Raw genomic sequence first — 27,943 nt, 5'->3', positions numbered from 1 at the left:
AGTAAATAGCTAGAATCTGAAACAGGAAATCACATCAGTGGAACTCATCTCCTCTGACGTTTCTGTTTGCTGAGTATATCCTCTAAAGACCCAGAGGAGCACACTAACAGCCAGGAAAAGCTGGGTTCACCTTCAGGAGCTCACACTATCTGCTCAGCCATATACAAGACAGTCATTTATAAGTTCCTGAAATAGAGTTAAAGAATACAAGATGCAAAGCTTAAAAATATGCCTTTTCTTTTTCAAAAAAAAAAAAAAGAATTGTACAGTCAGTTGTAAGTAGAGCTACAAGAAGACACTCACTCAGCTACCTTTAAGAAAAGTAAACCTCTGCAATGCACTGCATACAGAGTTTTCTAACCAGCAAGAGACAGTTGGGTAAACTGCAGTGTTTCCCGAAAGAGCTTTTTCAGTGGCTATTTTTTCTTTGCTTCCACCCCGTGGGCAGAGACACTTGACAAGGCAGTACAGCGCCTCCAGGCTGCTGAGCACTAGGCTTGTTTTGCTGTCTCACTCTTGCAAGACAAACACAGCTCAGCGTGAGGCTGGTGTGGGCACAGTGGGCAAGGGCAGTTCCATGGAGGGAGTCTCGGTCACTTCGGCAGGGCTGGGCTTGCGAAGCTCCAGTTTCTCAGTGAGCTGGTTATGAAGCTCCTTCACAGCCTCCCCACTCTGCAGAAAGAGATTTAGGGAAAGGAAAAAAACAGAGGAGTCAGACTTCGTTCCTGCTGCTACTAACTACAGCACTAAACATGCAATTAACCTCAATGTTTTAACACAAACCAAGGCAGAAAGAGGAAGTTACAAGGTAATTAAGACAACTTGGAAAGCTGCTATCTGAACAAAGCACACATTCCATTAAGCAAGGTCTGGGAAAGGCAGCTGCTTTCATTTGCAATTAATTTTCCATTTCTCATTACCTGTTTGGTGGGTTCCAAAGCCTTCTGGAGAGACTCTAATTTGGCAGGCACCACTTTGTGATGCAGATGAAGCAGCAATCTTAGCACATGTCTGTGTACATTCTCCTTTCTGAAAAAAAAACAATCAAGTTTAAGGCAGAGAAACTGTTATACACAAACACAGTCTACAGAACGAGAAAGCTACAGCAATGCTATCAGAAGAATAGCTGTGCTGGATGAGCCATATGCACGTACAGCAAAATATTTTGCCCTCAATGTATGAGGAGAAAGCTGCTTTTGGGGAAGCCTCCCAGAGGTTAGATCTGGTTTGACAGCCACCAGTTAAACCACACTGGCTTAACAGAATTAACAAACAGGTTTTCTGTGTGCAGCTTTTACAGCAAAGAGCTGCAGTTAGTGCTTCATATTCACAGCCACTGCAAAGCATGAAGGATATTCTATTTTGCAACTCCAACTTGAGAGTAACAAATTATGGTTCAGATAATGAACACCAACATGAAACACTTAACAATTCTGCTGTTAAAAACTTCATCACAATATATACCTTTCACATAAGAAAAAGCATCAGACTAATGACTTCAGCTGTACATGAAGAGTTTGCTGAAACATTAAACGATAGTTCAAAGAAGTACAGTCTCTCTCAGTTACCTTACAAACTCACTTCCTCTGAGGAAAATCAGATTTACCTTGAGCATGCAGTGAGAAAGAAGCCATCAAAGAGACTGGTGCAGAACTCTTCAACTGCAAATTCATCACCCAGCAGTGTGAGGTTACCAGTGAGCAGATGCAGAAATATATCACTGAAGGCCAAGTCGCTGAATGTCTCGACTACACAACATAAAAAGACAGAGGCTGAGACTTGCAAGTATGTGCCAAACCCGGATTACACAGCAGAGATCCCTGCTGAAATCTTTCTGAAAACTTTCCCTTATTGGCTTTTACAACGGGTAGCCCAGGGGGGTGGCTGTGACCTTCCACCTCAGGAGCACAGAGCTGAGAAAAATATGAAGAAAACCCATGTCTCCATCAAGACTGAAATCACACAGAGCAGCTTAATGCTGCCAGAATTATGGGATCCCCTGCCATACTTTTCCACAGTTCTCTGCTCATGGCCACAACCACCTCCCTGCACTCCTCAGACCCGGTAGTGAACAGATGCAAACTGCCTACCAGTGAAAAAGTCACCCATGTAAACGAGCTGCCCGTTAAGCAAAGGGTCAAAAGAACAATGCTGGGGTAACAGAGGGAGTGGGGAATCCACCCCACCGCTGGGAGCAGCAGTTCCTACATGTTCTGCAGAACTTTCACAGAACTTAACCCAGAGAAGTCAGTTCAGAAGGTAACCCCAGAGAGGAATTCAGGGCTGTGTTTGGTCCTGTTTTGTTCCTGTTTTTTTCACCACACAAATCCAAGCCTCAAAAATATCTGGCCACATGCAATTACTGTGAGCAGCTGCAGCATTAAGTCACCTGAATTTTTATCTTTCACCTTCATTCCTAAAAGTTCTCAGCTAATCCCATTGTTAATACAACTTTTGATGCAAGGAACTACTGACCTTCAGTCACTACCCCTAAGTTCTTGGATCAGCAGAAAAAAATATCCTAATTGCAGACAAAAAACAAACATGTAACTCTGCAGAGCTTTACAATTAAGCCACCAGAGGAGGCAAAAGCAGAATGTATGCATTTGTCTCTGAAATCAGCTTCATTTCAGTCTGTTACCTGACCCCTGGGTCTCCAAGACAAGGGAAACAGCTGCAGAACAGAAAACAAGACAAAAACTCACCTAGTGCTGGCAGGAGTCTGAGGAAAGCATTCTTGTTCCTCTGTTTAGTTATGTGAAGGATATAGTATAGCCCAATCTCACAAGCTATTCTGTTCTCCTGCAAGAATCTGTTACAGAAGAAACAAAGCTTCTTAGTCAATAAAAATAATTTTTTTTTTCTCTTAAAAGAGATTAAAACAGTGTTGGGTAGGAATCAAGCCATTATAGCAATGGTTAACCTCAGAGCCACAGGAAAGCAGCTACTCAGTTGATAATCATCACTAAATCCACTGTAACACACAAGGAAAATTTTACCATTCAGCAAACATTTCATTATCTCACAATCATACAGTTGGATCTGGCTGTGAACATTTTAAATAGTATTAATGATAAAAGCGATAGTTTTAAAAGGGTTTTTAAAAAAGCTCAAGTAATTTAAAATGATAGAAAGCACAGCAGTGTTTTGTTTTATGGATTCCTAGAGGTCAAACATCAGCACTGTCACAGAGCAAACATAAACCCACCCAGTGGGATTCAGTACTCCAGATCATGGCATACAGATAAGAATTGTGCTGGAAATTAGCTCAAGATCTGAATATGAGAGAACACAAAAAGGGTTTTTAATTATCTCTTTGAAGCCCCTGGAGTGATAAGTTATCAACAGAGAGTGTCTGTGTGACAAAGATGTAAAACAAGATTTACAATAGCACTCCCCAGACAGTACGCATGGGCACTTATCCAGCTGCACTCAGATGAAATGGTATCACTTCAGCATTCATCATTCACTGCCTGGAGAGTCACACAGTCAGCACTATTTGAAAACAGTACTACAAAGTACTTTCATATTCACCCTGATGTAAAAATGGTCAGAGCAAGAAACATACTTTGTGTAGATATATTTCATTTGAGGAATCATGGCGGAAACCCATTTCACTAAAAGTGAAGTGTAGATTTGATTAACCAGGACTAAACCTTACTCCCAAACAAGTCTTTACCACATACAGTATTTTCTTCTGTCACTGTTGATTGGCTTCTTGATGTTTCGCTTTAGTAACAAGAGCAGTGTGTAAAAAGTAGTTGGGAACACAGATTACATACTTGGTGAAAGCCTCAGGAATGGTGCTGGGGTAGGGAATCGGCCCCTTTTCCTCCGAGGGCAGTTTCTGATCTACATTGAACGTGTGATCATCCACCACAAAGGACATCAGCATAGGCAAGAACTTCGTGATCAACTCAGCTTCCTTAGAGGGATGGAAGGAGAGAGGAAAAAGGAGAATGCTTTCATCAATCAGTTCACGCCATCTAATAATTCCACAGCACCATAACAGATACTGAGGCAATGTTACTAGCTCCACCCCATGCTTATGAAAACAAGCTTTCAGACATCCAGTTCCTTTCAAACTTCTTGAAACTTCCACAAGATCCACTGGTAATGAGGAAAACAGTATTTCACCTAGTCCTGCTCAAATGATTTCTTTGGACCATGACGTAGCAATTCTTCCAAGAGATGTTTTCTGATCTGCAAGCACTGCACATTAAGGATGGTACCATTGCCTTTAACAGCAATTACAAATCATTTTCTTTATTCCCTAAACTGACAGAGATCAATGCATAGTTAGAGTAGTAAGAGAAAATATTTATGTGCATCTTCTCTCCACAGAACACAGTGCTGCATCAGATTTACAGAACAGTAGGCTAAAGAATTTAAGAGAGGAACAGTTCAACTTAGAAACAGTAAGGGTCAGACATCCATGTAAATGAAACAGGTACACAAAGCTTACAGTGTGCCCATTTGAGCTGCTGCACAGTGACCATTTACATGCTGTTTTGAAGGAAGCTCTTGTTGAAAAATATGCAGAAAGCTGACTTGAAGATTAAACCAGGGACACACCATGTGCATCAAATAAGAAAGAGATCTAAAGAAGGCTCACCATTTTTGGTTCCTTGAAGACTTGACTGTCAATCATGTCCCAGGCTCCCTGTCCTAAAGACAGCATCCTAAGGAGCAGCAGCAGATCTGGGCTTTCCTCGAATTTTTAAGAGGGGGAGAAAAAACAGCTAGTTTGATCTTCCACAATTTACACATACAGGTATTTATCTGGAAGCAGTGGTTTACATTCAAAGCCCTCCTGGACTAACAGCACTATCAAAGACTGCTAGAGGCATTCAGTTCTCAAATTTAATTGATAGCTGATTCCTAAAATGGGAATCAAACAGCTGCAAGAAGAACACATAACTGAGAGCTATTCTCTGAAGCATTCTATAACACACTAAGAAGTATGCAGACAATCTGAGCAGGACACTGTTTTTGAAGGTGTCCAACCAAATTAGGATACTGAAATATAACATGACAGAATGAATCAAATCATCTCAGCAGAAGTAAGAAGTAGGAAGCGTGCATAAGAACAAGTTTTTTTCCTTAATATTCTGCCCTGAAACCAAAACAATCTTCAATTTTAAACTGCCATGAAGAAGTTATTTAATCCAACAATGAAATCTGACAACTCAGAGATGAAGACAGCAAATGCCTCACACAGTTCAGATGTCTGGAGGGCTCCTTCCCTTTCCACTGAAGCACCTCCTGCAGACACTACTTGCAGGAACTGCACTGTACTGCAGCCAACAGAGCAGACCAGTGTCAAATGAGCCAACACATTTATCACAGCAAGGAATAAAGGCTGCTGCTGTTTAGTACACTGCTGGAAGGACAAAGTAGGTGTGTACATACACATACAGCTGTCAGGACAGAATGGGCCATACAAAGAATTCATGGTCAATTCAGATTGCTCCAAAACGCCTCTCTCTAAACAGCACTCCTGCAGATCTCTAAGGTATTTGATACAAACAGGAAGCCAGTACTACATTTCTCTTATTTCAACTCGCAAATGCATTTGGAAACTTAATCCTACTTCTTCTACACTGCCGGTTGTTTGCTGATGAATGCTATTTAATTAAGACTAGGGTCACATTAGGTACGCTTGCTGCAACACTCACCCTGGGTAAGGTGTCCTGCCCAACTAGGTCCTGCAGGTGCCTTATGGTACTCAGGGCTAAGGTGTTAATGGCAAAGGGATCACACAAGATCATCGATAAGTCCCTGAGAGAAGAGGTAAAAGTCAAATACATGTCACACCTAACAAACAATGCAGCAGACTAGTTTCATACCCAGCTGTAGGACACTAGCTTCTTAAGATGTGTCTCACTGAACACAGAACAGAGCACGCTGTTGTAATCCTGTAATCCTGTCAACTATGAGATGTAATGCCAAAGTAGTACATGCAATAAATCAACAAAAAACCCAGAAACTGCTGTGTTAAAGGGCAACAATACCTTAACTATTGTAACATAAAACTCAAATTTCTGTCTTTTGTTACCTATAGGTTTTCATTCCACAAACCTTCTCCTGCCTTTGTCAAAACATCATGAATGTTATTTCAGATAACCTGCTCTATCGAGTCAAATAAAATAATTACCAAAGGTCTTTAGAGCTGAAATGAAATAGGAAAGCTCACACAGTTATGAGGTCCCAGAGAAACCTGCAACAATTACTCAAGGTAACTGAAGCACTACCAAGATCTCACCTGAAGGTGCCTGAATATGCCCTAGTGCAATAATGTTGCTGAACCTACTGCACTTGACCATGTAGAATTAGCTGGTTTTAGGGAAGAATTAACACCTGAAGTATGTCACATATTGTGACAACTGGAACCCAATTTGCAGTCTCTCAATAAAGACCCTAAGCACCTTACCCCAAAACTTGCTCTTGTCCTTTCTTCACTCCATCCAGAAAGCCTTGCAATTCCCGAGCTCTCTTGTTGTCCACAAACTTCTCCCGAATGCAGGCATCAAGGCACCACGTGAACTGCTCAGAAAATGAGAATGCTTGATGACAATGACAGACTGGCAATAAAATACACAGTACCAAGGAAAACAGGCTTGGAATGACCTCCAAACCTTGCGGGTTAACAAGCTCTGTTAACAGACTTGGGTATGGTAACAAGCTGATCACAAATACAAAGGAGGTTGAATATATAAACATCTCAAATGGAGATCAGAAGTTCCAGTGTAAGTTAAACTGTTGTCACTTTCTCCCTTTCTGTGACAGGTATTCCTTGGCAGTTAAGGCCACTGAAACTACATCACTTAATAACAAACATGAGATTTTTTTAACCAGTGTTCTACCACTTCCACCCTGTAAGTAGGGGTTATTAAAGTAGAGACATTTCTGCTTTCTTACCAAATGGAAAGATAGTTAAGTGAAATGTTTTACCTGACCTAACACTGTGGGTTTGATGGCTTTTTTTTTCCCCTTAAGAAAACACCTAAGCTTTCCTCAATTATTCAGATGCCAAGAAAGAAAAACTTGCTCAGTTTTACAAAATGTTTCATCATGGCCTACTTTCCTCTCACCAGCCACTGCATTACACACTGGCAAATTGAGGTCACCAACAACACTCTGCACCTTAAACAATAATGACCCTTTTTCTGTTCAGTCACTGTCTATATGCTGATTTTGAGACTCTTGATCAGAAGACATTAAAGAGCACACAGTAATGTTTATCATCACTCTAAGACATATTCTCTGTAAGCAGAATACACATGCAGCATCACTTAGGGATAAAAAAGCCTTCCTGTAGATCAGAACAGTCCTGACTATGGGCAAAGGATGAGTAACAAGATCCTGATGTGACATTAACGCTGTGCCCACCACATCCCATTACTTTAATAGCTTAATGTTTCTGTAACTCAAGATTCAAAGTATTCCATGTTACACATGTAGTTTACTGACAGATGGAGTATGCCACACCAGCACAAGAAGGAAAGCAAGCTTTGATTAAGAAGCTGGGGCTAGCTCATGTTTTTGATTTATTTCTTTTTTCCAAGTACCATAAATTTGAATGATTTATGGGTTGTGAAATGAAAGCAAGCTGCTGGTTAACCAAGATGAAGTTTTCACCTGAAGTTCCAAGGACTATAAGGTGACTTTTGGATTCAAGTTCTGAACTCTCTTCTCAGAGAGAAGCCACGGGCTGAAGTCCTGCAGGGCAGCAGGTATGCACAGGAGTGGATGAAACAGAAAATTCTGCAGTAGTATTCCCATCTGCCCCACATGAATAATACCTTATGACAGGGGTCAACAGTGCAGATTTCACTGATTTCCAGATCATGCAGTGACATCAGGAGCTCTGCCCGCAGCGTGCAGTAATGCACATTCCTTGTCCGGAGGAATAAAGTTCTCAGGAACTGCAACACCATGTCATAGAGCTTCACATTCTTCCCAATCATCTGAGTCAGCTTCTGAACCACCTAAATCCAAAGTGGAAAAACATGCACTCAGTACCAAGAGATACTGTGACTTCACACACAAAATGCAACTTATTTCTTCTACACGATTTACCAAGTTTGAACCATCCACATTAACTTGAGTTCCTTAAAAGGAACTATTATAAACTAGGATTCCTACAAGTGCTTCAAGAGATGTTCACCATTTGTCATGGCCATACTGAAAGAGCCAGAAATGTCAAAAATGGCTCTCCTGCAAAAAAAAAATATGGAAGCATTTGTAAAATTCAGCTGCTCAGCTATACCAAAAGGCAATAAACAGTACCTGATGTCAAATAATGTAATCTGCAATTAATAAAACATGGAAAGTAGCTCACTTTTCTTTGGAAGTCTTTTTGTATTTCTAACTACTTCCAGGTTACAGGACATGAGAATGAAGGCGAAGACTGCAGTGCAAACCTAAAGGAAATAGCACCAGAGCACTTGCACTAAAAGTGGGCTTTTGAAAGCAAAACAGATCTAAACTATATCCTCCAAGTAAAAGAGGTACTATGCTCTGAAATTAAAGCATTATACTGCCTTATCACTGCAACTCCTTAGCATTCTCAATAGCAAGATCCTTACTGAAACACTGTTATTTCCCTTTTGGAGCAAAGGCCCCGTGAGGTGAAATGACCAATTACAGCTGAGGCAATCTAATGGCTTGCTGTTGACAAAAAGGAGAGAGAGACACTCTCCTATGCCCCTCCCTCCCTTATCAAGCTTGCCAGTGAAATCCAGCCCAGTTTGGTCCTGATGACCTCATCTTTGAGCAGATTCAACTCACTGTCTTGAAAAACCACTTACTGGTTTTATTTGCATTTAATGAGCTGACTCAGCTCATGAAAGGGTCTGATATTACCAGAGCAACTGGCAAGGATGGGAGGTGCAGCACCTGCCCTCCCAGCAGCAGTATTAGATCAGCTCAGCCACCTGAGCTGATGTAATTCCACCTAAAGAGTAACTTTTCTGAATGCCAACATAGCTACAACTTCCAATGTTCCTTTCCATTAAAAATAATAATAATAAGGAATTGGTGTCTCTCTGTCCTGCTAAAAACAAACACACAAAAACCACAACAAAAACAACAAATACTCCAAACAATAAAAGACATTTAAGATAATCGAACTGATTTGATAGAGGCTCTGGCTTCAGAACAGCTGAGGAATATTGCCAGGATAAGCAATAAGGAAAATGTTTAAAGTTCATGGACAGCTATGAACATTAATAAATAATTACACAGCATTGAGCAACTATTAAAATAATTCCTGATGCTTTGATCAAGACAAAATGGCCCATATTTCAGTGGCTGATCAGCTTTTGACCAGCAAAGTTGGTGAAATGAACACTCCACAGTGTGACGAGGTTGACTGGAAGCTGATGAACAACATTCAGAAACACACTGTAAGAGATTTCCTTGTCTTACCTCTCCCTGACGTCTTGCTTTGGGAGATGGACTGAAGAAGTTGTGCAGGACAGAAATATCATTGCTGAACAGAATATTTTCTTTCTCCAGGATATACTGCTTCAGCAGTGGAGATACCTCATCACCAAACAGAGCCTGGTTATCCTGCCAAATCTGGCGCTTCACCTCCACTGCACATGCTTTATACAAATCCTTATCAGCCATTACTAACTTCAGCTTCTTCTCAGGCACCTATGATCAACAGAGCAGTTACCTCCATGTCAAGAACCTCACCTACCTGACTTTCCAACAGGTAACTGACTGCAGAAGACATCTAAATCACAATCTCGGGTAGCCTGGTAATTTACATTACAGTGTAATTAAATAAAGTATCACGGACTCATCCTCTGCCCTCCCTACTCTGGTAGCAGTAAGCCAATCCAAAGAAATTTAACTTTTTAAACAAGCAAATAACACACTGATTTTTTCCTTATTTCTTTCTAAGGGGACAAAAGATTTTCTCTAAATCTATGACACTGAGATTTGGGGTTATTCAGAACTCTTCTGCTTATAAAAGGAACAGTTCTGAATCCATTATCATAGAATGGTTTGGGTTGGAAGAGACCTTTAAGATGATCTAGATCCAAACCCCTGCTATAGGCAGGGATACCTCCCACTAGATCAGGTTGCTCAAAGCCCCATCCAGCCTGGTAATTACCTTAAGTACAATACAATGCCTTTAATAAGGCTGCCCCTTGAAATTTTTGTTTCACAAATCTGAATCTCTGTCCTGTATCCTTCTAATTGCCACCTGCAAACATTTTCAGCCTGCCATAGGTTTTCATATCAGTTATAGAAAAATCAATTTACTAGTGATTTTAACTACTTCCAGGAAGCCACATGTATTGAATAAGATAGGGAAACTGTCTCACCTGATTTTGAGAAACTAAAATGCTTTTTAAATTAGCGTACCAAGCTGTTATCCAGACACGAGAGTCCAGTAAATATTCAGTCAGTTGCATTGATGCCTGCAGAGCATCTGCAGCTGGAGCCTGCAGTCCAGCCAACAGCACAGCCAAGAGAAGTCATACAACAGAGAAGTAACAGCACAAGCCACCAGGGACACAACAAAACAGGCCAGCCTAAGCAGCAGTTTTACCTTGGGCAAGTGCTTCATGACACACATTACCACAGGCTGTATGGAAGGCATCTTGACCAAGGAAAAGCTTTTCTCCAGGAGATCTTCCAGCTTCTTGTACCTGAAAACACATAAAACCAAGAGACTCCAACTACCGTTTAACTGCAAAGGACAAAAATGGCTCATCTCAAACACTACAACTTGAGCCTCCAGAAGACTCAAGTCTTTTTCAGAAGCCACTTGCCCACTGCAGATAATGTTCACATTAAATCCCCCGCTCACCGCAAATAACCAACGAGCCTACAGACCTTTCCTCCACCTTCCCTTCCAAGGCGATGGCCGAGACCCGCTCCAGCAGCTTCTCCCTCAGCTCGTCAAACACCGACTGGTGGAACTCCAGCCGGGGAGTGCCGTGCAGGTCCAGGAAGGGCAGGGCCGACTGCAGCGAGGGCAGCAGGACCCCATTTTCTGTCTGCCAACACAAACGGGGAACAGGGGCGGTGAGCAAGTGACAGTAGGGGCTGCTAAAAGAAACAGTAGTAAAAAAAAAGGGGGGCCGAAAGAGCACAGAGCAAAGCACAGACGCCACCCGCGGCCTTCTCACCCCAAAACAAAGCACAGGCGCCACCCGCGGCCTTCTCGCCCCGCCGTCTCCATGGCGACCCGCCCCACCTGGAACTGCTCGATGGCCTTCAGCGGCTCCGTGCAGTTGGTCAGCGTCTCCTTGAGATCCTCGCCGTTGGCCACCCCCAGCTCCTGCAGCCCCGCGTACATGGCAGCCGGCCGCCCCGCCGGGCCCGCTCCCGCCGCGGTCCGCCCGCTCCCGGTCCCCCAGCGCGGCGCGGTCCGACGCTCGCTCCGTCCGTCCGGAACTCGCTCCGCCAAACAAACGTTCCGGGTAGCTGCGACCTCGCGGCTGATCCCGGGAAGGAGGGGATGAGATCGGGAAACGCAGCCGATATCACAAAGGGTGACGTCTCAGAAGCCGATTATTTAACATTTCTGGCTGAGCTATTTTGCTCAAGGCTGAAGCAGTGCTTTAAGTTCCAGATGTCCTCCTTATCTTGGAAAAACAACCTTCCTGTGATGGAACTTCTCTTCAAAGATCCGAGTGCCATAAATGAGGAACAACAAGGACAGCCATCCAGAGGAGGTACAAGTCCAAGACAGTGGCCAGCCAGAAAGGACGAGGTGTCCTTGTACCCATGGATAACCAGAGAGTGGGACACCCCCCAAACCACCACCAAAGACCACTGAAGGCCCCATACAATCTCAGGAGATTCAAATTTGTCATGTAACCTTGTACATACGTTATTCTATGAACATGCAATAGGTAGGTGTGGTTATGAGAGACAGGGACCTGTTGGAGCACATCCACAGGAGGGCCACAGAAATGCTCCGGGGGATGGAATGCCTCCCTACAAGGACAGGCTGAGAGCTGGGGCTGTGCAGCACGGAGAGGAGAAGGCTGCAGGGAGAGCTGAGAGCGGCCTGGCAGTATCTAAAGGGCTGTGAGAAAGGAGGGGACGGACTCTTCAGCAGGGTCTGCTTGATAGCACAAGGGGAAATGGTTTCCAATTAAAAGAGGGGGGATTTAGTCTGGATACAAGGAGGAAGGGTTTTTTTATACTCAGGGTGGTGATGCACTGCACGGGTTGTCCAGAGAGGTGGTGCCCCATCCCTGCAGACAGCCAAGGTCAGGCTGGACGTGGCTCTGAGCATTCTGATACAGACTGGTACTTTGCAATGGCAGCCTGATGGAGCTGTGGGTATCCCTGTTTATTGCAGGGGAGTTGGACTAGATTGCCCTTAAGTGTCCCTTCCAACTGAAACAATTCTATCATTATCATAGAATCATCAAGGTTGGAAAATACCTCTAAGATCATCCAGTCCAACCGTCCCCCTACCACCAGTACTGCCCACTAAACCACATCCCCAAGGACTACATCTCCCCTTTTCTTGAACACCTCCAGGGACGGTGACTCCACCACCTGCCTGGGCAGCCTGTTCCAATGCCTGACTACCTTCTGAGAAGAAATTCTTCCTAACATGAACCTGAACCTCCCCTAGTGCAGCTTGATGCCATTCCCTCTTGTCCTATCATTACATATTAGATAGGTGAGTCATGAAAACTTACTGGATTATAAACAGAAACCGGTGTACAAACTGTGCACTAGATTTGTGGGAATATCCCACCTCACACCTTGTGCAGAATAAATCAATGTCTCGTCTCCAAATGCCTGTCTTTTGGCCACGTTTTGGGAGATTTACAACAGACAACAAGGGAAAGGGGCCCTCCCACAGCCATCATTTGGCCTCCACAGGCCCGAACTTTCAGGACAGCTGCTACAGAGTGGAAAAATAATCCCACTTTTGCACTTTGTTCTCCATGAGATCTGCAGCCATGCCCCAGGTTGTTCTCTTCCCTGCCTGGCTGGAATCTCCAGCTGGGTTACTTTGAGGTTTTTATGAGTTTTTACACGGACACCTTGTACCTCAGGCAACCTATCCAGACATGGCGCACAGAAGCACATTGCAGTACTTTCCCTCATGGCTGCATAGGAATATTTGCACACCTATAGTTCAAAGAAGTTCAAATTCAAGTCATCACAAAAAACCCCTCTGGCAACTGCCCAGCAATTGGCAAAACAACAACTCTAAATTCAGGATTTAGAGCCTCCCAGTCCACCTGAAGCAGGGGCAGGACTCAGGATCCCTTGTCACACAGTTGCCTCTTTATCAGTGCCGTGATGTCGGTATGAACTGCCATGAGCAGCCCATGGGCACAAGCCCTCAGACAAATACCCTGATGCGAGCCACAGAACCTCAACAGGACTCTGAATCTGCAGGAAAACAAGGCTTAAACAGCTCTAACACTAAGACACACATCTCCAAATACACCACCATGTGCCATTCTTCTGGTTCTGCAGGAAGAGGCCTGACAGGGAAAGCCTCCAGTGGCCACAGGGACAAGAGGTCTGTACCAATTAACAGCCCAGCTTGCTCAAGCCAAAAAATCTTTCAGAGCAGCTACGGTTTTATTACTAGACCCAATCACTGGGAAGCAGATCAGAATACTTGAAGGAAACATCCCTCCTGCGGCTATGAGATTTTTCTTCAGAAACTCTGGTTTCAGAGATGTCTTTATGGCATAGGAAAGGAGGAAGAGGGGCATGTTTTGTTAAGTCCAGGGCTGTCCTTCCCATGGGGATGCTGAGAAGGGGCATGCAGGCACTGATAACGAACTCAGCTTGGGTGCACAAACAGCCTGAGCAGCCCCCATAGCAAAGGGCAAGGCACCCAGAGCCTCCTGCGCATGGAAACCCAAACACACAGACCTCTTCCAGTATGCCAACACCACCCCTCACAGACAAAGGCGTGTTGCAGGGAGTGCCCCAGGCCCACAGTGGAGCCGTGCGCAGCTCTCAGATGAAAAGGAAACCCAGCTACAAGGAGTTTCCTGACTTCTAATTTTGGCAGCTCTCGCTAGCACTGCCAGGCACGGAATACCAAAGCGATGAGAGTTTGCCTGCTTTCTGCTTATTAAACAGAGTTCGCCCAGCATTTTTGTTTACCTCAACACCATTGCCCAGGGCGGTTTCGAGGTTGCAGTGCTGTTGAGTGAGCGCTGGGGTGGCACAAAGCCACGGCTGCACTGAGTGCATGGCCAGCCGAAGGACGCGTGGCTCAGCCCATGTGCTTCTCGTGGTCCTGCGGCTTGGGGCTGGGCTGAAGCCAGAGTCTGGCCCCGGCCCCGCCTTTCTCCTCTTTTTAAAGCCTGTCGAAAGCAGCTGCTGTCAGATGTGGGCTCTGTGCTGCTCCTCTGCTTCCTCTTTCACCCTCTGAAAAAGTATAAAGTGCTTCATGTCTTGGCGTGAGCTCCTTCCCCCCTGGCTGGTGATCGTGGCAGGACTGACAGGCATCGTGCTGCTCTGCGTCTCCACCAAAGATGTGCCCATTGTCCCACTCAGGAGCAAGGTAAGGCTGGATGGCTCTGCCAGGGGTGGGCAAACTGGAGGTCACGCAGGGCAATATGCAGAAGACAACGTCCTCAGCTCTAGGGCTGCTTCTTGGGGAGAACCTGCCAGTTTCTTTGTGTTACTCCCTTGTGCAAGCCAGGCATTTGAACTACAAAAAGATGTGTTGTTGCTTTTTACATTCATTTCACTACTGAGTGACTTACTAGCCTGAAACAACAGATTGAGGAGGAATCAGAACAAGTCTGTGAGGATGGAAGGGCATCATTCAGCATGCCGTGGCTTTTCCAACCAAAGACAAACCACCTTCTTCGTGCCCAAGTGCCCAGCTGCTCAGGGAAGGAGCAGCCTGACCATCATCCATCCATCAGCAGTGATGCTTGGTGCAGGCAGTGAGGAGCCACAGCTTCAGCACAGGGAAACAGCTGTGTCCCTCTCGAAAGCCAGTAGAGCTTTATTTCCTACTTCTCTTCTTCTGTCTCTTCCTCTCTTGATTTTAAGCAAAGATTCAGCCTGCTCAATGCAGCAGTTAGATCTGCTTGTGCTTCTTGATGCAAAGCCGCTGAGATAAGCTCAGTTACATGATGTGGTTTAAAAGAAGTAGGTTAACACGCAAGTTTAGAGACACTGCCCTCCCTCGTGCCAAACTCCATCATTCCAGACTGAATTTAAAAGAAAATCCTATTGCTCCAAGTTCTTCCCAGCAGCTCTCTGTCCTTCCCTGACGTTGATCTGTGGCATCAATGCGGTGACCCCTTGCATTCCCAGCAGCAGCCTCTCGTTTTGTGAAGGAGAAAAAATCCCAGCTTCTCTGCCAAGACCATTCGTTTCCTCTTCTCCCAGTGCAGCTGACACGTCCCTGCCAGGAATATGAGCTGTCACTCGTGTGGGAGGATGCCAGCAGGCTTGGGTAGGACTGCGTCCTTCCGCATTCTGCTTGGGCTCTGGCCCCAGCACTGAGCCCAGTGAAGCTGGAAGCTCCCAGAAGGGTGCAGGCAGTGCTCAGGGCTGCAGCCAGGCTCCATCTTCTGCTAAAGCCTTCCTGACAGCACAAACCTCTGTGAAGGTTTCCCCTCCCACTCAGTCACAGTTATGAATATTTCTGTGCAAGATGCAGGTTAGGCCATACACTACCACATACCTCCCAGATCTCCTGCACTGATTCCCTATGTAGGAGGTGTCCCAGACTGGGATAGAGAAGAATTGAAACCCTACACTAGTACCAAGGCTGTTTTGAGCACGGGCTGCAGGTACTTCATCTCAGTCAGTACAGCATCATAGAATACCCTGAGCTGGAACAGACCCACAAGGGCCAGTGAGCCCAACTCCTGGCTCCACACTGGGCCACCCAAACAGACCAGACCTTGCGCTGCAAGGAGACCAAGAAAGGCCTTTCTTTCTATGCAACAGGAGAACGTGGCAGTGCACAAGGTGCTGAGAAATCTCTTGATAGCTGCTGCAGTTTCTACCGCGACATCGTCTTGGTCTCCATGGGACCACTGCATTTAAGAATGCATGCAACTTCAATAGGCTTGGCATGCATCAGAGCAAACCTGGATCACATCTTACCCTCCCTGCAGTAGAGATGTGAGATTCCCAGGTTCTTCAGAAGTAGGAGCAAGCCACAGCCCTGAGTGCTTCATGAAAGCCTTCCCTCTTCAACAAACCAACCCAACAGCAGTCGGAGTCCCAGAATCAGCTGACAGACTGCATAGATCTCTCTTCCACTGCACTAGGGCCTTTTTCTCCTGAGTTCCAGATGGCTCAGCTTGCAAAGGAAGCCCTTTGCCTGCTTTCAGGAATAGCTACAGAGCATGCCACTGTAGGAATCACACATCTCTGGGTATTTCTCTACTCCTGCTGCTTCTCATTCAGAAATACTGCTGGTTCACCTGCACATCACCTTTTGTCTTCACCTCTTTGTTTGAATGTAAAAAGCTAACTCGAATAATGCAGTGTAGGCACACTGGCAACTCAGGGTACCTATGTAACACTTAGCAACCCTACAAGAACAAGGAAGTGAGCATTCAGTTGTATTCATCTAAAATGTTTTGGGGATTTTCCAGTATGGCCTTGTTCTGGATGCTGGCCCATCCCGCACCATCCTGTTCATCTACCAGTGGACCACCACCAAGGCAAACAAGACCAGGGTGATCAAAGAATGTAGTTCCTGTACGGTGCAAGGTAAGGTGCCAGATTCATGCTTGCTGGTCTCTGGGATTAGCATAGGATGGATAAAAACAGAAAACTGCATGGTCCATTGCTGCAACTTCCTTGGCTCCTGTATCAAGACAAGGCTGCTGAGCTCCTCACCCAGGAAAATGGTGAACAGCAATGGAGGGAAGCCTGGCTGCAGGATGGCTCCTGGCAACTTCTCCCTCCTTCACACTGTGCTCCAAGCACGACAATGCTAACCCCCTATGCAGGGCTTGATGGTAAAAGTGTGAGTTCTGTTCGGTTTTAGGTGTCACATTTTGGAAAATAGTGGGGTGTTCCTCACTAGTTTGAGTCACATCAGCCCCACAGACGCCAGCAAAAAGGGCTCCATGCCTTAATGCTTGGGGGTTTCCTTTTTTTTAATCTCTCTGTCTTGCTTTCATGTTGAAATGTGATTATCACAGGATGCTGTGAAACCCTGAACTCTCAGTAGCAAGGCAACCAGAGAACAAGCAGGGGATTGATGCTCTTGCAGACTACTAGCAAAGCAAACCACATACAAATAATACAACCAGGCTCCCTGAAACCTTGTGTATCCTTTGATTGGTACCATGGTCACAGTCTGGGATAAAAAAAGGAGCTGTAGCTCAGTCTTCAAAGACTTATTTGAAACTGCTGTAATAAGTTGTCAGCAGTAGGAAGAGACCATGGCAAGTCTCCTTCCCAGAAGAGAGAGGCAGTCCTCAGTCTGTGTGGCCACAGGCAAGTGGCAGCTCAGCTCCATGCAGGGCCCAAGAGAGTAAAGCTGATGGGAGGGAGACACACAGCCAGCAAGACAAGAGGGGCAGAGGATGAGGAAGCAAGGCTCTTGGCTCTTTCTGGGTAGTGGTTCAAAACCAACCCTTAAAGCCACAATGAATCGTGCTAGCAAGATGAGTCAGGGTTTGCATGCAGTTTCCCTCTGCACACCACCAACTTCCTCTAGAGCAGAGGTGTCCTGCATGTAGACTCAGGGTTCAGAAACCACCTCCGCCAACACAAGAGGAAGTGGCTGGAGGAAGGATCTGACATGCCAGTTTCAGTGCTGTCTGCATGGCCTTTTGCTCACCATTTATAGTGGTTAAAGCCACACTTTTCCCCCTCTGTGGGCTGAGACAGCTTCAGCTGTTGCAGCAGCCACACGTCTGATTCAGTCGCTCACAAGATACCTTAGCAGCATAGCCGGGGCTAGGTTAATGCAAACTGGCATTCACATGTTCAGCAGTTTGCTCCCAGAAGAGCAAGATGGAAGAACAGGATGAACTCCTTTGCTCCACCTGGGAAGAGTCCTGTCTTTATGCATGTCCTGGAGGCTCTCTAATAACAGTTCTCACTTCTCCCACATATTCCCATAGAAAATTCCATTCTTTCCCCTGATCCTCAGGTCCAGAAATCTCGAACTACTCACATTCTCCTCAGAAAGTAGGAAAGAGCTTGGATGCATGTTTGAACTGGGCCCAGAGCAAGATCCCGGCAGAGCAGCACAGCCAGACTCCCCTGTACCTGGGAGCAACCACCAGCACAAGGCAGCTGAAGTGAGTGCAAGCTACAAACCCACACCCAGAGATCAGCACACATCATGCGGATCATTCTGCAAACGAATCTCACCCTGTTTGCTCTACCATGTTTCATCCCTAATCTGCTGGTTAGGTAAACCTTCTTCAGCTCCCCATGCACTCAAGGGGAGTATGGCATGGCTGTGACCACACCACATCCCCCAAGGCAGCTATGAAGATGAGTCTTGCTACTGGTCACTTTTGCAGTGAGGGCCAGGGAAAACATCTGCCAGTCTGGAAGCTGTTTTCAGTTTACATGACAGCCAACATGAGGCTGCAGAGGTGCTTCCTGTCAGCAGGTTGGGAGCAGCGGTGGGAAGATCCACTTTATGATACATAATTTTGTGGACACTGCTCTGTCACCTCATTACTGGGAACTATCTGCTTTCAGACACTGGGTGAGAGCAAGGTCTGGAGGGAGAAAGTCAGTGGGGTAAGGCCACAGCATCCCTCAGAGGCAGAAGGTACTAAACCCCCAAATTCTTGAATGGCAGCACAGCTGATCAAATCATATCTCCATTTTTATTGTGCAGGCTGTTCTTGCCACCAGTGTTGTGCAAGGGGAGAGGGGAGCAGCAGCAGGATTATTGTGTCTCTCACCACACTGCTACCCAAAATAGGGAGAACAGCACATGTTCTGAAGCTGTGCCCACCATGGACTGCTCCTGGCAAAGCACAATAAGCACGCCTACTTTTTCTTTTTTGTCTAGCCTCAGCCATCCCACCCGCTCTGACGATCTCCTTGCAGCCCTGACTGTGGCCCTGAAGTCATCCCCCTTTGACTTTCAGGGGGTACAAATCTTGTCCAGTCCAGATGAGGAAGCATTCAACTGGGTTGCTGTTAACTACGTTCTGGAGAACTTCTTCAAGGTAAAGGACTTTTAGAGGAGGCAGGTTATACCCAACACCAGCTGGCTGGGGAACATCATGTGATACGGTTAAAAATGAGTTGAAGGATGAAATATAGCATTGCCTACACATGTTCATGTAGCTGCCCTAATTGTCTGGACAACACATCAAGGATGCTCACATTGATAACTTTAAACAGCCCGGTTCTCACTCCCCTGATCAGGTCCCTACAGTTCTAGCTAAGAGCAACTTTCAGATGCACTGCTGTTGCCTGCAGGGTGCTCTGCAATTGTCACTGGAGTCCAGCTGTATACAGGCAACAACCTGTAGACAGCAAAGCAAGGAAGAAGCCCATAGGTGTTCCTCTCATTCTGATGCTGGCAAGAGGATAGCTGGGTATCCCATGCAGGAGGCCTGGTCTGTACTCAGAAGGCACTCACTGAACAACAAAAAAAGTGTATTTAATTTTCCTTGCTCACTCCATGCATTCTCAATCTGCTGCGCTTCGTGAAGGACTCAAAGTACAAAAGAAAAGCAGGCTAGACAGCAGCAGCTGAGTTACCCCACAGCAAGGAAGTCAAAGGCAGATCTGATAAATTGCAGCAAGCACACACCAACTAGGAAATTGCTAACCCTGCTGGCAGCAAGGCAGACTCTCCAAGCCAGGGACAGAGCACTTACACCTGCAGTCGGTGTAAGCTTTCCTGCCTGTATCACTACCTTCAGCACTGGCAAAATCAGTTCTGTGGGAGATGAAACCATAGGGTTCTTCTGATGGGAGAGTACTACAGCAGAGGCAGCACTTGAAGCCCATGTCTGCCCACCTGGAAACCTCCCTCTTACTCCCTAACACCACCATCTTCTCCCCGCTCACAGCACTACTGAGATCAGCTATCCCACGTGGTGAGCCTTGTTTGCTCTCACTCTGTGGGGAGCTCTGTGCAGATGACAGCCATTGCACAGCCACTGTTCCCACCAAAGCCAGTGATTTGGCATCCTTGCGTCCTGTGGGGGAAGAAAAGGTGGGCTGTACTGCACCAGAAAGTTGCTTTCTCTGTGCACTAATGTTTGCATCTAACTAAAACCCAGATGTAACAAGTCTGAAGAACGACTTTTCTGTTTCTTTTTGGGTCAGTATGACTGGCGAGGACAAATGGTGCCCTCCAGAAATGGGATAGCAGGTGTCCTGTCCATAGGAGGAACCTCAACACAGCTCACTTCCACAGTAGAAGAAAGGAACCAGATAACCAAGGAGGGAGTGAGACTGCAGCTGTATGGGCAGACACACACAGTGTACACCCACCACTGTCCCTGCCACGGCACAGAGCAGCTCCGCAGCAGGCTGCTCTCCATGCTCATGCAAGTGAGTATCTGCCTGAAGGGCTCTTGGAAGGGTCCTGGATATTATGTCAGCCCTTTGCACCAAATGACAGTTGCATAAGGTGTAGCTGCTTATAGGCAAAGTGTCAGTCCGTGTCTTTAGCAGAGAGTGTCTAAATATATCTATATCTATAGGAAAGTCCAGCATTTGTCCCCAAGCATTTGTCAAACATGCTCTTGATGTCTGAATCAATGCCCTCCAAGCAGACACAAAGGCACCTGTTCCTGGGTTTCCTACTGGCAGGATCCTCAGCTCACTACTTAATACAGTGGAGCACAAAGTTGCTCTCCAGAGGAGCACATTCAGGGTAGAGAGCTGGATATCCTGCAGAGAACTGCTACCCAGTTATGCTGGGGAATTCCTAGAGATGAAGAACACTCATTCTCAAAGGGTTTCTTCAGCCCTGCACAGCTTTAGTGGGCAAGCAGCCAATTGAGAGGGGACTGGGCACCTGCATGCCACCCAGGTCACCCTTGCTAATGGAGAGCATGGGGGCTGAAGCATCATCAAACAGTGAATTACCCATGCCTGCCTGGCTGCCTAACACAAGCAGGATCACCTTGCGTTTCAGTGATCAGACTTGTGAACATGGGCAAAACAGGAATTGAGTATGTTTGGAAAGGAGACCAGAACAGCCTTTGACTTTCTGAAAGAGTACCTTAATTCACTGAGCAGGTAGGGCCATGATTCCCACAAGCCAGGACTCCTCAGCCTCCCACAGGAGATCCCACTGCTGCAGCTCGCTCTGAACTCAGCAGGAGCTGGGATCCTGCTGCATCAGTCTGGGTCTTGCAGTTGAATAGCTGAGATAAGGTTTGATAAACCTTTTGCAGCATGCCCACTCAATTACAACATGGTGTTGTTCTAAGATGGTGTTAGAAAAAGCAAATCTTCCTTATCACATGCATTTTATCTATAAAGCTTTGGGATGCCAACCTCCACTCTCACCACCTCTGCCCTTGTTTTATTCTCTCTCTAGGAACAAAGTAGTGCTAAAACTGTGCCTAACCCCTGCTGGCCCCTCAGCTACTCCCAGGAAGTGCAGTGGAACTCAGTGCACACAGGGCCTTGTACTGTCAGTGATGACACAGTGGATATACCCAACCCTGACCACGTCTTCAATATCACCGGCACCAGCAATCCCACTGCCTGCATGAGACTTGTGCAAAGCCTTCTCAACTCTTCCTCTTCCTGCAGCTTCTTCAATAATTCGCCCAAAAGAGCTGCCAAGCCCCTCCAAACCAGGTTTCTGGTGGGTTCTCATTTACTTTGGGGTAGGCAATTTGTACTGGGAACACAAGAAATGGGACCAGTTCAGTCATTAATAAATAGGGAACAGCCACAGCATCCTCTACTAGGCAAGTGGGCCAGTGCTCTGCTTAGTGCCACACAAGCACTCTCACCCTCTCCCCGTCATTGGGGACAGATGTTCAAATAAGAACCACAGGTTTCCCACCAACAGCAATGAGAAAACCTTTTCATTTCATGTTCCAGCAATATCTGCTTGTCAGATGCTGGGGCTTCAGTGAGCCATAAAGGAGCTCACGTGATCCAGCAGGGATAGGACAAGGTGGGAGCCACACTGAGCAGGTCCTCCTATACCAAGTCCTTGGTGAAACAAAAGGTCCACTCCCACTATGAGCAGACATCCAAGATGCTCCACCACAGGTGTTTGTATCAGAAACCTTGGATCTATCAATAGGATGTTCAGCCAGGACCAGCGCAAGATCCTAAAGACAGTGAATTTCAGAGGAAGCATCCAGAGGGAGGAAGTGACAATTGTTTTTGCTGCCATTGTAGGTGATGTCTGAGGCCATGGACTTCCTGAAGAAAACTGCACCCTCTCCTGACTTGGGTCAGGCAGTCAACAAGCTTTGTGAGATGTCTGTCAAAGAGGTAAATGGAATAATTTATTGTACAGAGATAGTGGGAAGCCAGGAACCTTTTGGAAAAGCCCACATGGGTCAAAACTAACAGAATTGTAAGTCACAGGCTTATTTTCCTTCCTCTCCAATCTCAGCTGCTACTCTTGGTACACTTATATTTAATCAGATGAGAAGCCACACATACCTTATACTGCACATAAAGGAGTAAATAGGAAGCCTGTCTACTCACTCCTGCACAACACTTTCATCCTCCTGTTATCCTCTGTTCATTCAGCGTAAGGAACATATCTGCTCAGACTCCGGGGCCTATCCCACTTCATCTGGGCTCACACAGACCAAGCCACAGGGTTTCCAGAAGTTCTTCCTCAGTTGGTGTCTTATGAGGGCACCTTCATTTGAAGCATACAACAACCAGACATCCTTTCCTTACTGACATCTGAACTGGCCAGCTCTTACAGGGTTTGCTAATGGGGTAGCAAAGTCCCATTAGCAGTTCCCTAAAGTTTTCTCTTCTGTTTAGAAGGGAAAGGCCTTAATAGCGATCCCATTGAGAGACAGGCTGCAGCATTAGCTCAGCCTAGTTAGAGAGCACAAAGTCATACCAAGCAGTTGACCTGCAATGCAGCTGTAGGAGACCTGGCTGCCAGTACTGAAGCTCTTCAAACTGCCAGGTCCCTTAAAGAGATTGGGAAAAAGGCACTGAGTGGTGGCACTGGTCTCCAGACCACAGCCCAGTGCGATAGGACAGGACTGAAACCCCCTCCTCCAGTCCTGCAGCCAGTCCCAGACAGAAAGGGAGCGTTTTTAACATGCCTGAAATTTAACTATTGAATATTTACTTTTTTCCCCCTCCTTTCATTCTTCCTTTGGGAACAACACCAGCTAGCCAAGGAGTCCCAGACAAGCCTGGACGCACTTGCTGATTACTGCATTGTGTCTGCCTTCATCTTTCACCTCAGTACAAAGGGATACGTTTTTGACTTCAATCAGTCTGTTCAGGCTGCATTCCAGGTCAGTTATCTACTGTGTGGTATGTTCAATCACAAGGGTGAGATGATTTCAGTAAAGCCAAACTGTTTCCAGTGTTACCAGACCTAACCAACAAGGTTTCTCCAAAAAGATATTTTTGCAAAATAAATTCACATTTGTTATAAGCAAGAAAAAGAATGTCAGAGAGCTAGGGATTCCACTCATGAAAAACAGATGGGTCAAAGCCTTATTTGAAGCAATGTTATCTTTAAGAATCCACATCCAAGAAGCAAGAGAAGGAAGATTGCTTTGTCACCACTTAAGGCTACAGACAAAGCTTTGATAATATTTCCTAAGCCAAAAGATTCTGCCCTACATCCGCAATCACCTTTAAACCAGTCACGCTTTGCAGCTAGTGAAGGCAGCTGCTCCAGGATCTGGAGCTCCTAAGGAAAGCAAGATTTGATCCAGATCCTCACATTCACAAAATAAAACCTACTCCTAAATTTCTCAGCTCACTAACAAAAGTGTGACACCCCTCATACGCGAGCAGGGCAGCATCAGTAATACCAATTCAGTCAGCCACACAGCAATCACCAGTCAAAAGCAACATAGCAACGTAACAGGTTAGGGCCAGGGTCCATCCAGCAAATTCAAACTGAAAAAGCAGAAACAAGTGCCCTACAACATCAGTCTAAGGTTCATTCAGCCAATAGGGCCACAAGCAAAACTACTTACAACAGAGATCCAACCAGGGAAAATCAGGCAGAGAGGAGGAGTAAAAACAGCACACAGGTAACCCCAACTCAGAAAAGAAAGAGCTGCTCAGGGCAGAGCTTAAATGGAGCTCCAAGGGCAGTAGGCAGAGGGGTGGGTAGAAACCTCAGGTGAGGCTGTTTAGGGCAATTAAGGTGTAGTAGTGCACTTGGAGCCCTAAGAGAGGAAGAGCTGCTCATTTCAAGCCTAACCCTTGGGTCAGTCTCAATTAAAGAATGCAAGGTCTAAGGCCTATTCACAGAAGCACAGCTGTTCTACAGTTTCTCTTCTGATCTCTTCTCCTTCTCCTGTCAGTAGATTGGTGACACATCATCTATGTGGACTCTTGGATACCTGCTGAATCTGACCAACACCATCCCCCAGGACAGCCCAACCTTCCTCAAGGGCATTGACTCAGGTGTCTGGTCTTTGCTCCTCATCCTCTTCGTGGTGCTGCTCACTGGCTCATTCATGCGCATCTCATACCGAGTGATGGTCAAGGAGAACAGCTCCAGTAACAGGAACAGCAGTGTTTTTGATGACAACTGACTTATTCCAGGACTAGATACTCTTGCCAGAGGGCAGCTAAGAGAGTATATATAGAAATCACACAAGTGAAAATCCCTGGAGGATGCAAGTGGTTTTCCTGCAGGACTCGAGAGTCTCAGTACCTTGTTTCAGCTTGCAACCATTTGCACTACTGTACATCGAGAAAACAGATTCTGCCATGCAGGAAGCCTGAGGATCACAGTGGATTACAAGCTATATGTTCTCCAAATGAGACTAGCTTGCACAGATCTTGCTTGAGCTGCAACTGCAATTACTTGTGTCAACCTAATGAAAACATTCCCTTGAGGAGGAGGCGGGCCAGGAGCACTACTGTAAAGTTAATATTGAATAATCCTGTCTAATTAGGAGAAGTGATATTTAAAAAGGCACTCTGTCCTCTTCTTTGCCCACACGTGGGAAGATGCCTGCAACACACCACTAATGGAGACTGGAACAGCTTTAAAATACAATCAGAATACAACTGCCAACTCACTTGTACACTCCAAGGAAGAAAACGTCTATTTTCTTTCTGCCACCACTCATCTGTATTTCCATCTCGGTGACAACATCCATGCATCCCACCCAGTGAATGCTCCTGCTGACTGAATCCTTCAAAAGCAATGGGTTTTGGTCTTGCTCTGTACAAAACATACAGAACATCAAAGGAGAAATCCAGGGCACAGACGCACAGCTGAGTCCCCGTCTCTCAGCTGAGTCATGGTAACTCAGGGTTAAAACTGTCAATTTAAACACTTTAACCAGGATTTAAATTAAGGTATTTAATCTCACACTTAAAATTGGGTGCATGATGGCCCAAACTACACCAGCTCACTCATTTGCACTGAACTGCTTGTCTCCTTGCCCCTGGAATGTGATATCTAACACTGTCCTTCAGGCAAGAACAGACTTAGGAACAGCAGCTTTCCCACTTGTCAGCCCAATGACTTTCATGTTAGACTGTGACCAAATCGACTTTACAGTCCAACATTCAGGATTCCTCTGGGACTTGGCAGCCGTTCCAGCTTCTCTGGTCTGCTCTGTTCTTCTAACAGGAGCTGCTGTACAATTCTCCATGTTACTGTGAAGAAAATGGATGGATTCAAACAAATGCTGACCTTTGACTAAAGCACTTAGAGTTCACCTCTCAGAATGCTTCAGAGACTTAAACACACAAGTTATTTAAAGCCCAAGGCACAAGTGCCTTCAACTCACTGCAGACCACTTTAAACAGAAACTTAAATGCTCACAGATGCAGTGATTTGCCTTGCAGGATATTTAAAGCTACCATGGCACCCAAATCCTTTCAAACCTGGTTATTAATCCCTTGTGTTCCTAATTCACATATAGGACAACCCACCCCTCCCACCCCCACTTATTAATATTGGTGTGTTCATAAATTTTCAGGTCAACTAATGAAGGTTTGGAACCTGTCAGTCAAGTTTGGAGGGGTGTGGAAACAGACTGAAACAAGCTTCACATTCATTTCTTTGAGTTGCAGGTTAGATATTTTTAATTATATCATGTTATTAAAGATGTTTGAATAGACTGTCTGTGTTATTCTTGGCAAGAGATCAAAGCAGGGGTTTTATTGTGAATACAAACTGTTTCAGAGGCGAGGATGGGGGATGCTGACTGTGCCTGTGTTTACTCAGGAGTTGTTATGCTGTGTACTTCTGGGGTACACAATGAGAACCCCTGAAGGCACTTTCTTCCCAGTGGCAGGGAGGCAGAAAATGACCTTAGATAACTTGGCTGCTGGTATTTAGTTGATGAGAGACACGTCAACATCTTTGATGTGTTCTTTGCTCAAACCATCTGAAGAAGGAAGAGGAGGGATTCAGACAAGCCTGCACAGAAGAAAAACTGAGGTTATCAGGGAGTCAGCAGCACAGGGGAAATCCTCAAGACTTCAATCCTCCTGAAAATGCAATCATAAAACAGCTACCACACACCAGTGGTAGCTCTACTCTCTCCTTTGCCACCACTCTTCTTCCAAATACAGCCACTGATGTCTTCAGCTGTAGGCTGATGGCTTGTATGTTGTGGTACCAGATGAGAGTAGTCAAATTTGTTCTCATATAATGACAGTGCTGCCCATCCCAACAGGCAGCCCCAGCAGCCAGGGTAAACCAGGCTTCAAACGGGCAGTACTAAAAGTGCTACATAGCAGAAATAAACAATTATAGGTGTATTCACTAAACACTGAGCTAGATTCGTATTTTAAAAGCCCCGAAGTGGATTCTCAGCCATAAAAATAATAAAATGCAAGATTGGGAACTTACAAGAAGAAAGGAAGCCAATAAAGATAACATGCTCCTTTCTACCAACTTTCTACAGAAACAGCTCTGTCATGTCAACACCATGTGAATGTGCAGAACTAATCCCCAGCTTACCTGGACAGCAGAAACCTACTTAAAAAGAGATTCTAGATTATCTCACTTACTTTGAAACAAAGATACTTGCAGCCTTTGGTTACAGCGTAATAGTTAATTGTGGAAATGATTAATAATGAGGATTTTTAATCTGTGTGTAAATTCCTTATGCATAGCTCCCTCCCTTCTCACTATGGGCTGAGCCATGGGAGAGTTCTTCTGGCAGGTAATGCCTTCTTACATGTCAATGCAGTTCTGCTACTGTCAGCAAGTATCCATAAGAAAGAAATCCAAAGCTCCAGAAACACAATAGGTTAGCTGACCTGCTGCTGACAGAGTAGCTTAAACTTCATGTCAGCATGTTAGTAGGAGTATATTAGCTCCCTGTCTTTCTTCCAGTTTATAGTATTTCCAAAGTAGCACAGAATCCCAGCCAATACTTCCCATCCAGACTATACCAATGAATTACCACACAAACTGAGATAAATAATGGTTCGGTGCCTGCAGTGCAGTTCTGCAATACCATATCTAGCACAACAGGACCAAAGTCGCTCCCTTCTTCCTGTTCTGAGGCACCCAGGCTCCCTGGGATTGTGGGAGAAGAACATGAGGTGAGCCCTAACATCTCTCTCGATGTTTGACTTTATCCAATGCTGTAGATAAATTTTACTTTTTGAGATACAGGTATTTCACAGGGTACTTATGGGTGAATCAGCAAGCATGATTTCATAAATGTGGACTCTGTACACATAGGTCATCTTGGCGAGTGATGAGAAAGCATGAGCTTTGCTAAACTTGTCCTGATGGCTGAACTCTGGCTTCCCACGTAACGCAATGACTGTAACTGTTGCCCTCTTTCAGATACTGTCCAGCCATGAAGGGCATTGTTTCATGGAAACAAAG

At 45.5% G+C, this 27,943-nt stretch overlaps 2 protein-coding genes across 6 annotated transcripts; one reads left to right on the top strand and one right to left on the bottom strand.

Moving 5' to 3' along the window:
• Nucleotides 1–220: 220 nt before the first annotated feature.
• Nucleotides 221–11,357, bottom strand: NELFB (negative elongation factor complex member B). The gene is made up of 13 exons (NM_001006202.2): nt 11,222–11,357; nt 10,858–11,021; nt 10,571–10,670; nt 9,433–9,663; nt 7,806–7,991; nt 6,434–6,546; nt 5,679–5,781; nt 4,616–4,711; nt 3,783–3,925; nt 2,706–2,812; nt 1,607–1,748; nt 921–1,029; nt 221–672 (listed from the first exon to the last, which is right to left on the bottom strand). The coding sequence occupies exons 1-13, from the start codon at nt 11,321–11,323 to the stop codon at nt 535–537; spliced, it is 1,734 nt and encodes a 577-aa protein (NP_001006202.1). The 5' UTR covers nt 11,324–11,357; the 3' UTR covers nt 221–534.
• Nucleotides 11,358–14,348: 2,991 nt separating this feature from the next.
• On the top strand, nt 14,349–26,213 carry ENTPD2L (ectonucleoside triphosphate diphosphohydrolase 2-like). Of its 5 annotated transcripts, none has more exons than XM_004945791.5 (9): nt 14,349–14,527; nt 16,593–16,710; nt 18,107–18,257; nt 18,989–19,148; nt 20,263–20,490; nt 21,488–21,760; nt 22,309–22,404; nt 23,281–23,405; nt 24,438–26,213. In XM_004945791.5, exons 1-9 carry the CDS (start codon nt 14,414–14,416, stop codon nt 24,478–24,480), a joined length of 1,308 nt encoding a protein of 435 aa, XP_004945848.2. In that variant the 5' UTR covers nt 14,349–14,413; the 3' UTR covers nt 24,481–26,213. The 5 variants fall into 5 exon arrangements, with proteins under 5 accessions (XP_004945848.2, XP_004945847.2, XP_015135163.2 ...); XM_004945790.5 differs by having other exon boundaries at nt 23,277–23,405; XM_015279677.4 differs by having other exon boundaries at nt 23,277–23,405; nt 24,435–26,213.
• The last annotated feature ends 1,730 nt before the right edge of the window (nt 26,214–27,943 follow it).

The sequence above is a fragment of the Gallus gallus genome, chromosome 17 (genome assembly GCF_016699485.2).
Source record: "Gallus gallus isolate bGalGal1 chromosome 17, bGalGal1.mat.broiler.GRCg7b, whole genome shotgun sequence".
In the NCBI taxonomy this organism is placed as follows: Eukaryota; Metazoa; Chordata; class Aves; order Galliformes; family Phasianidae; genus Gallus; species Gallus gallus.
This window is presented reverse-complemented; position numbering and strand designations above follow the sequence as displayed.

What these genes read in the sequence shown, in the direction of transcription:
- ENTPD2L (XM_004945790.5), top strand. Translation starts at nt 14,414, where the DNA reads ATGTCTTGGCGTGAGCTCCTTCCCCCCTGGCTGGTGATCGTGGCAGGA. An exon ending in TTGTCCCACTCAGGAGCAAG is followed by an intron (nt 14,528 to 16,592) that starts GTAAGGCTGGAT and finishes GGGATTTTCCAG; the next exon opens with TATGGCCTTGTTCTGGATGC. An exon ending in CTGTTCAGGCTGCATTCCAG is followed by an intron (nt 23,406 to 24,437) that starts GTCAGTTATCTA and finishes TCCTGTCAGTAG; the next exon opens with ATTGGTGACACATCATCTAT.
- NELFB (NM_001006202.2), bottom strand. Translation starts at nt 11,323, where the DNA reads ATGTACGCGGGGCTGCAGGAGCTGGGGGTGGCCAACGGCGAGGATCTC. An exon ending in AGGCCATCGAGCAGTTCCAG is followed by an intron (nt 11,022 to 11,221) that starts GTGGGGCGGGTC and finishes TTGTGTTGGCAG; the next exon opens with ACAGAAAATGGGGTCCTGCT. An exon ending in GAAGGGAAGGTGGAGGAAAG is followed by an intron (nt 10,671 to 10,857) that starts GTCTGTAGGCTC and finishes ATGTGTTTTCAG; the next exon opens with GTACAAGAAGCTGGAAGATC.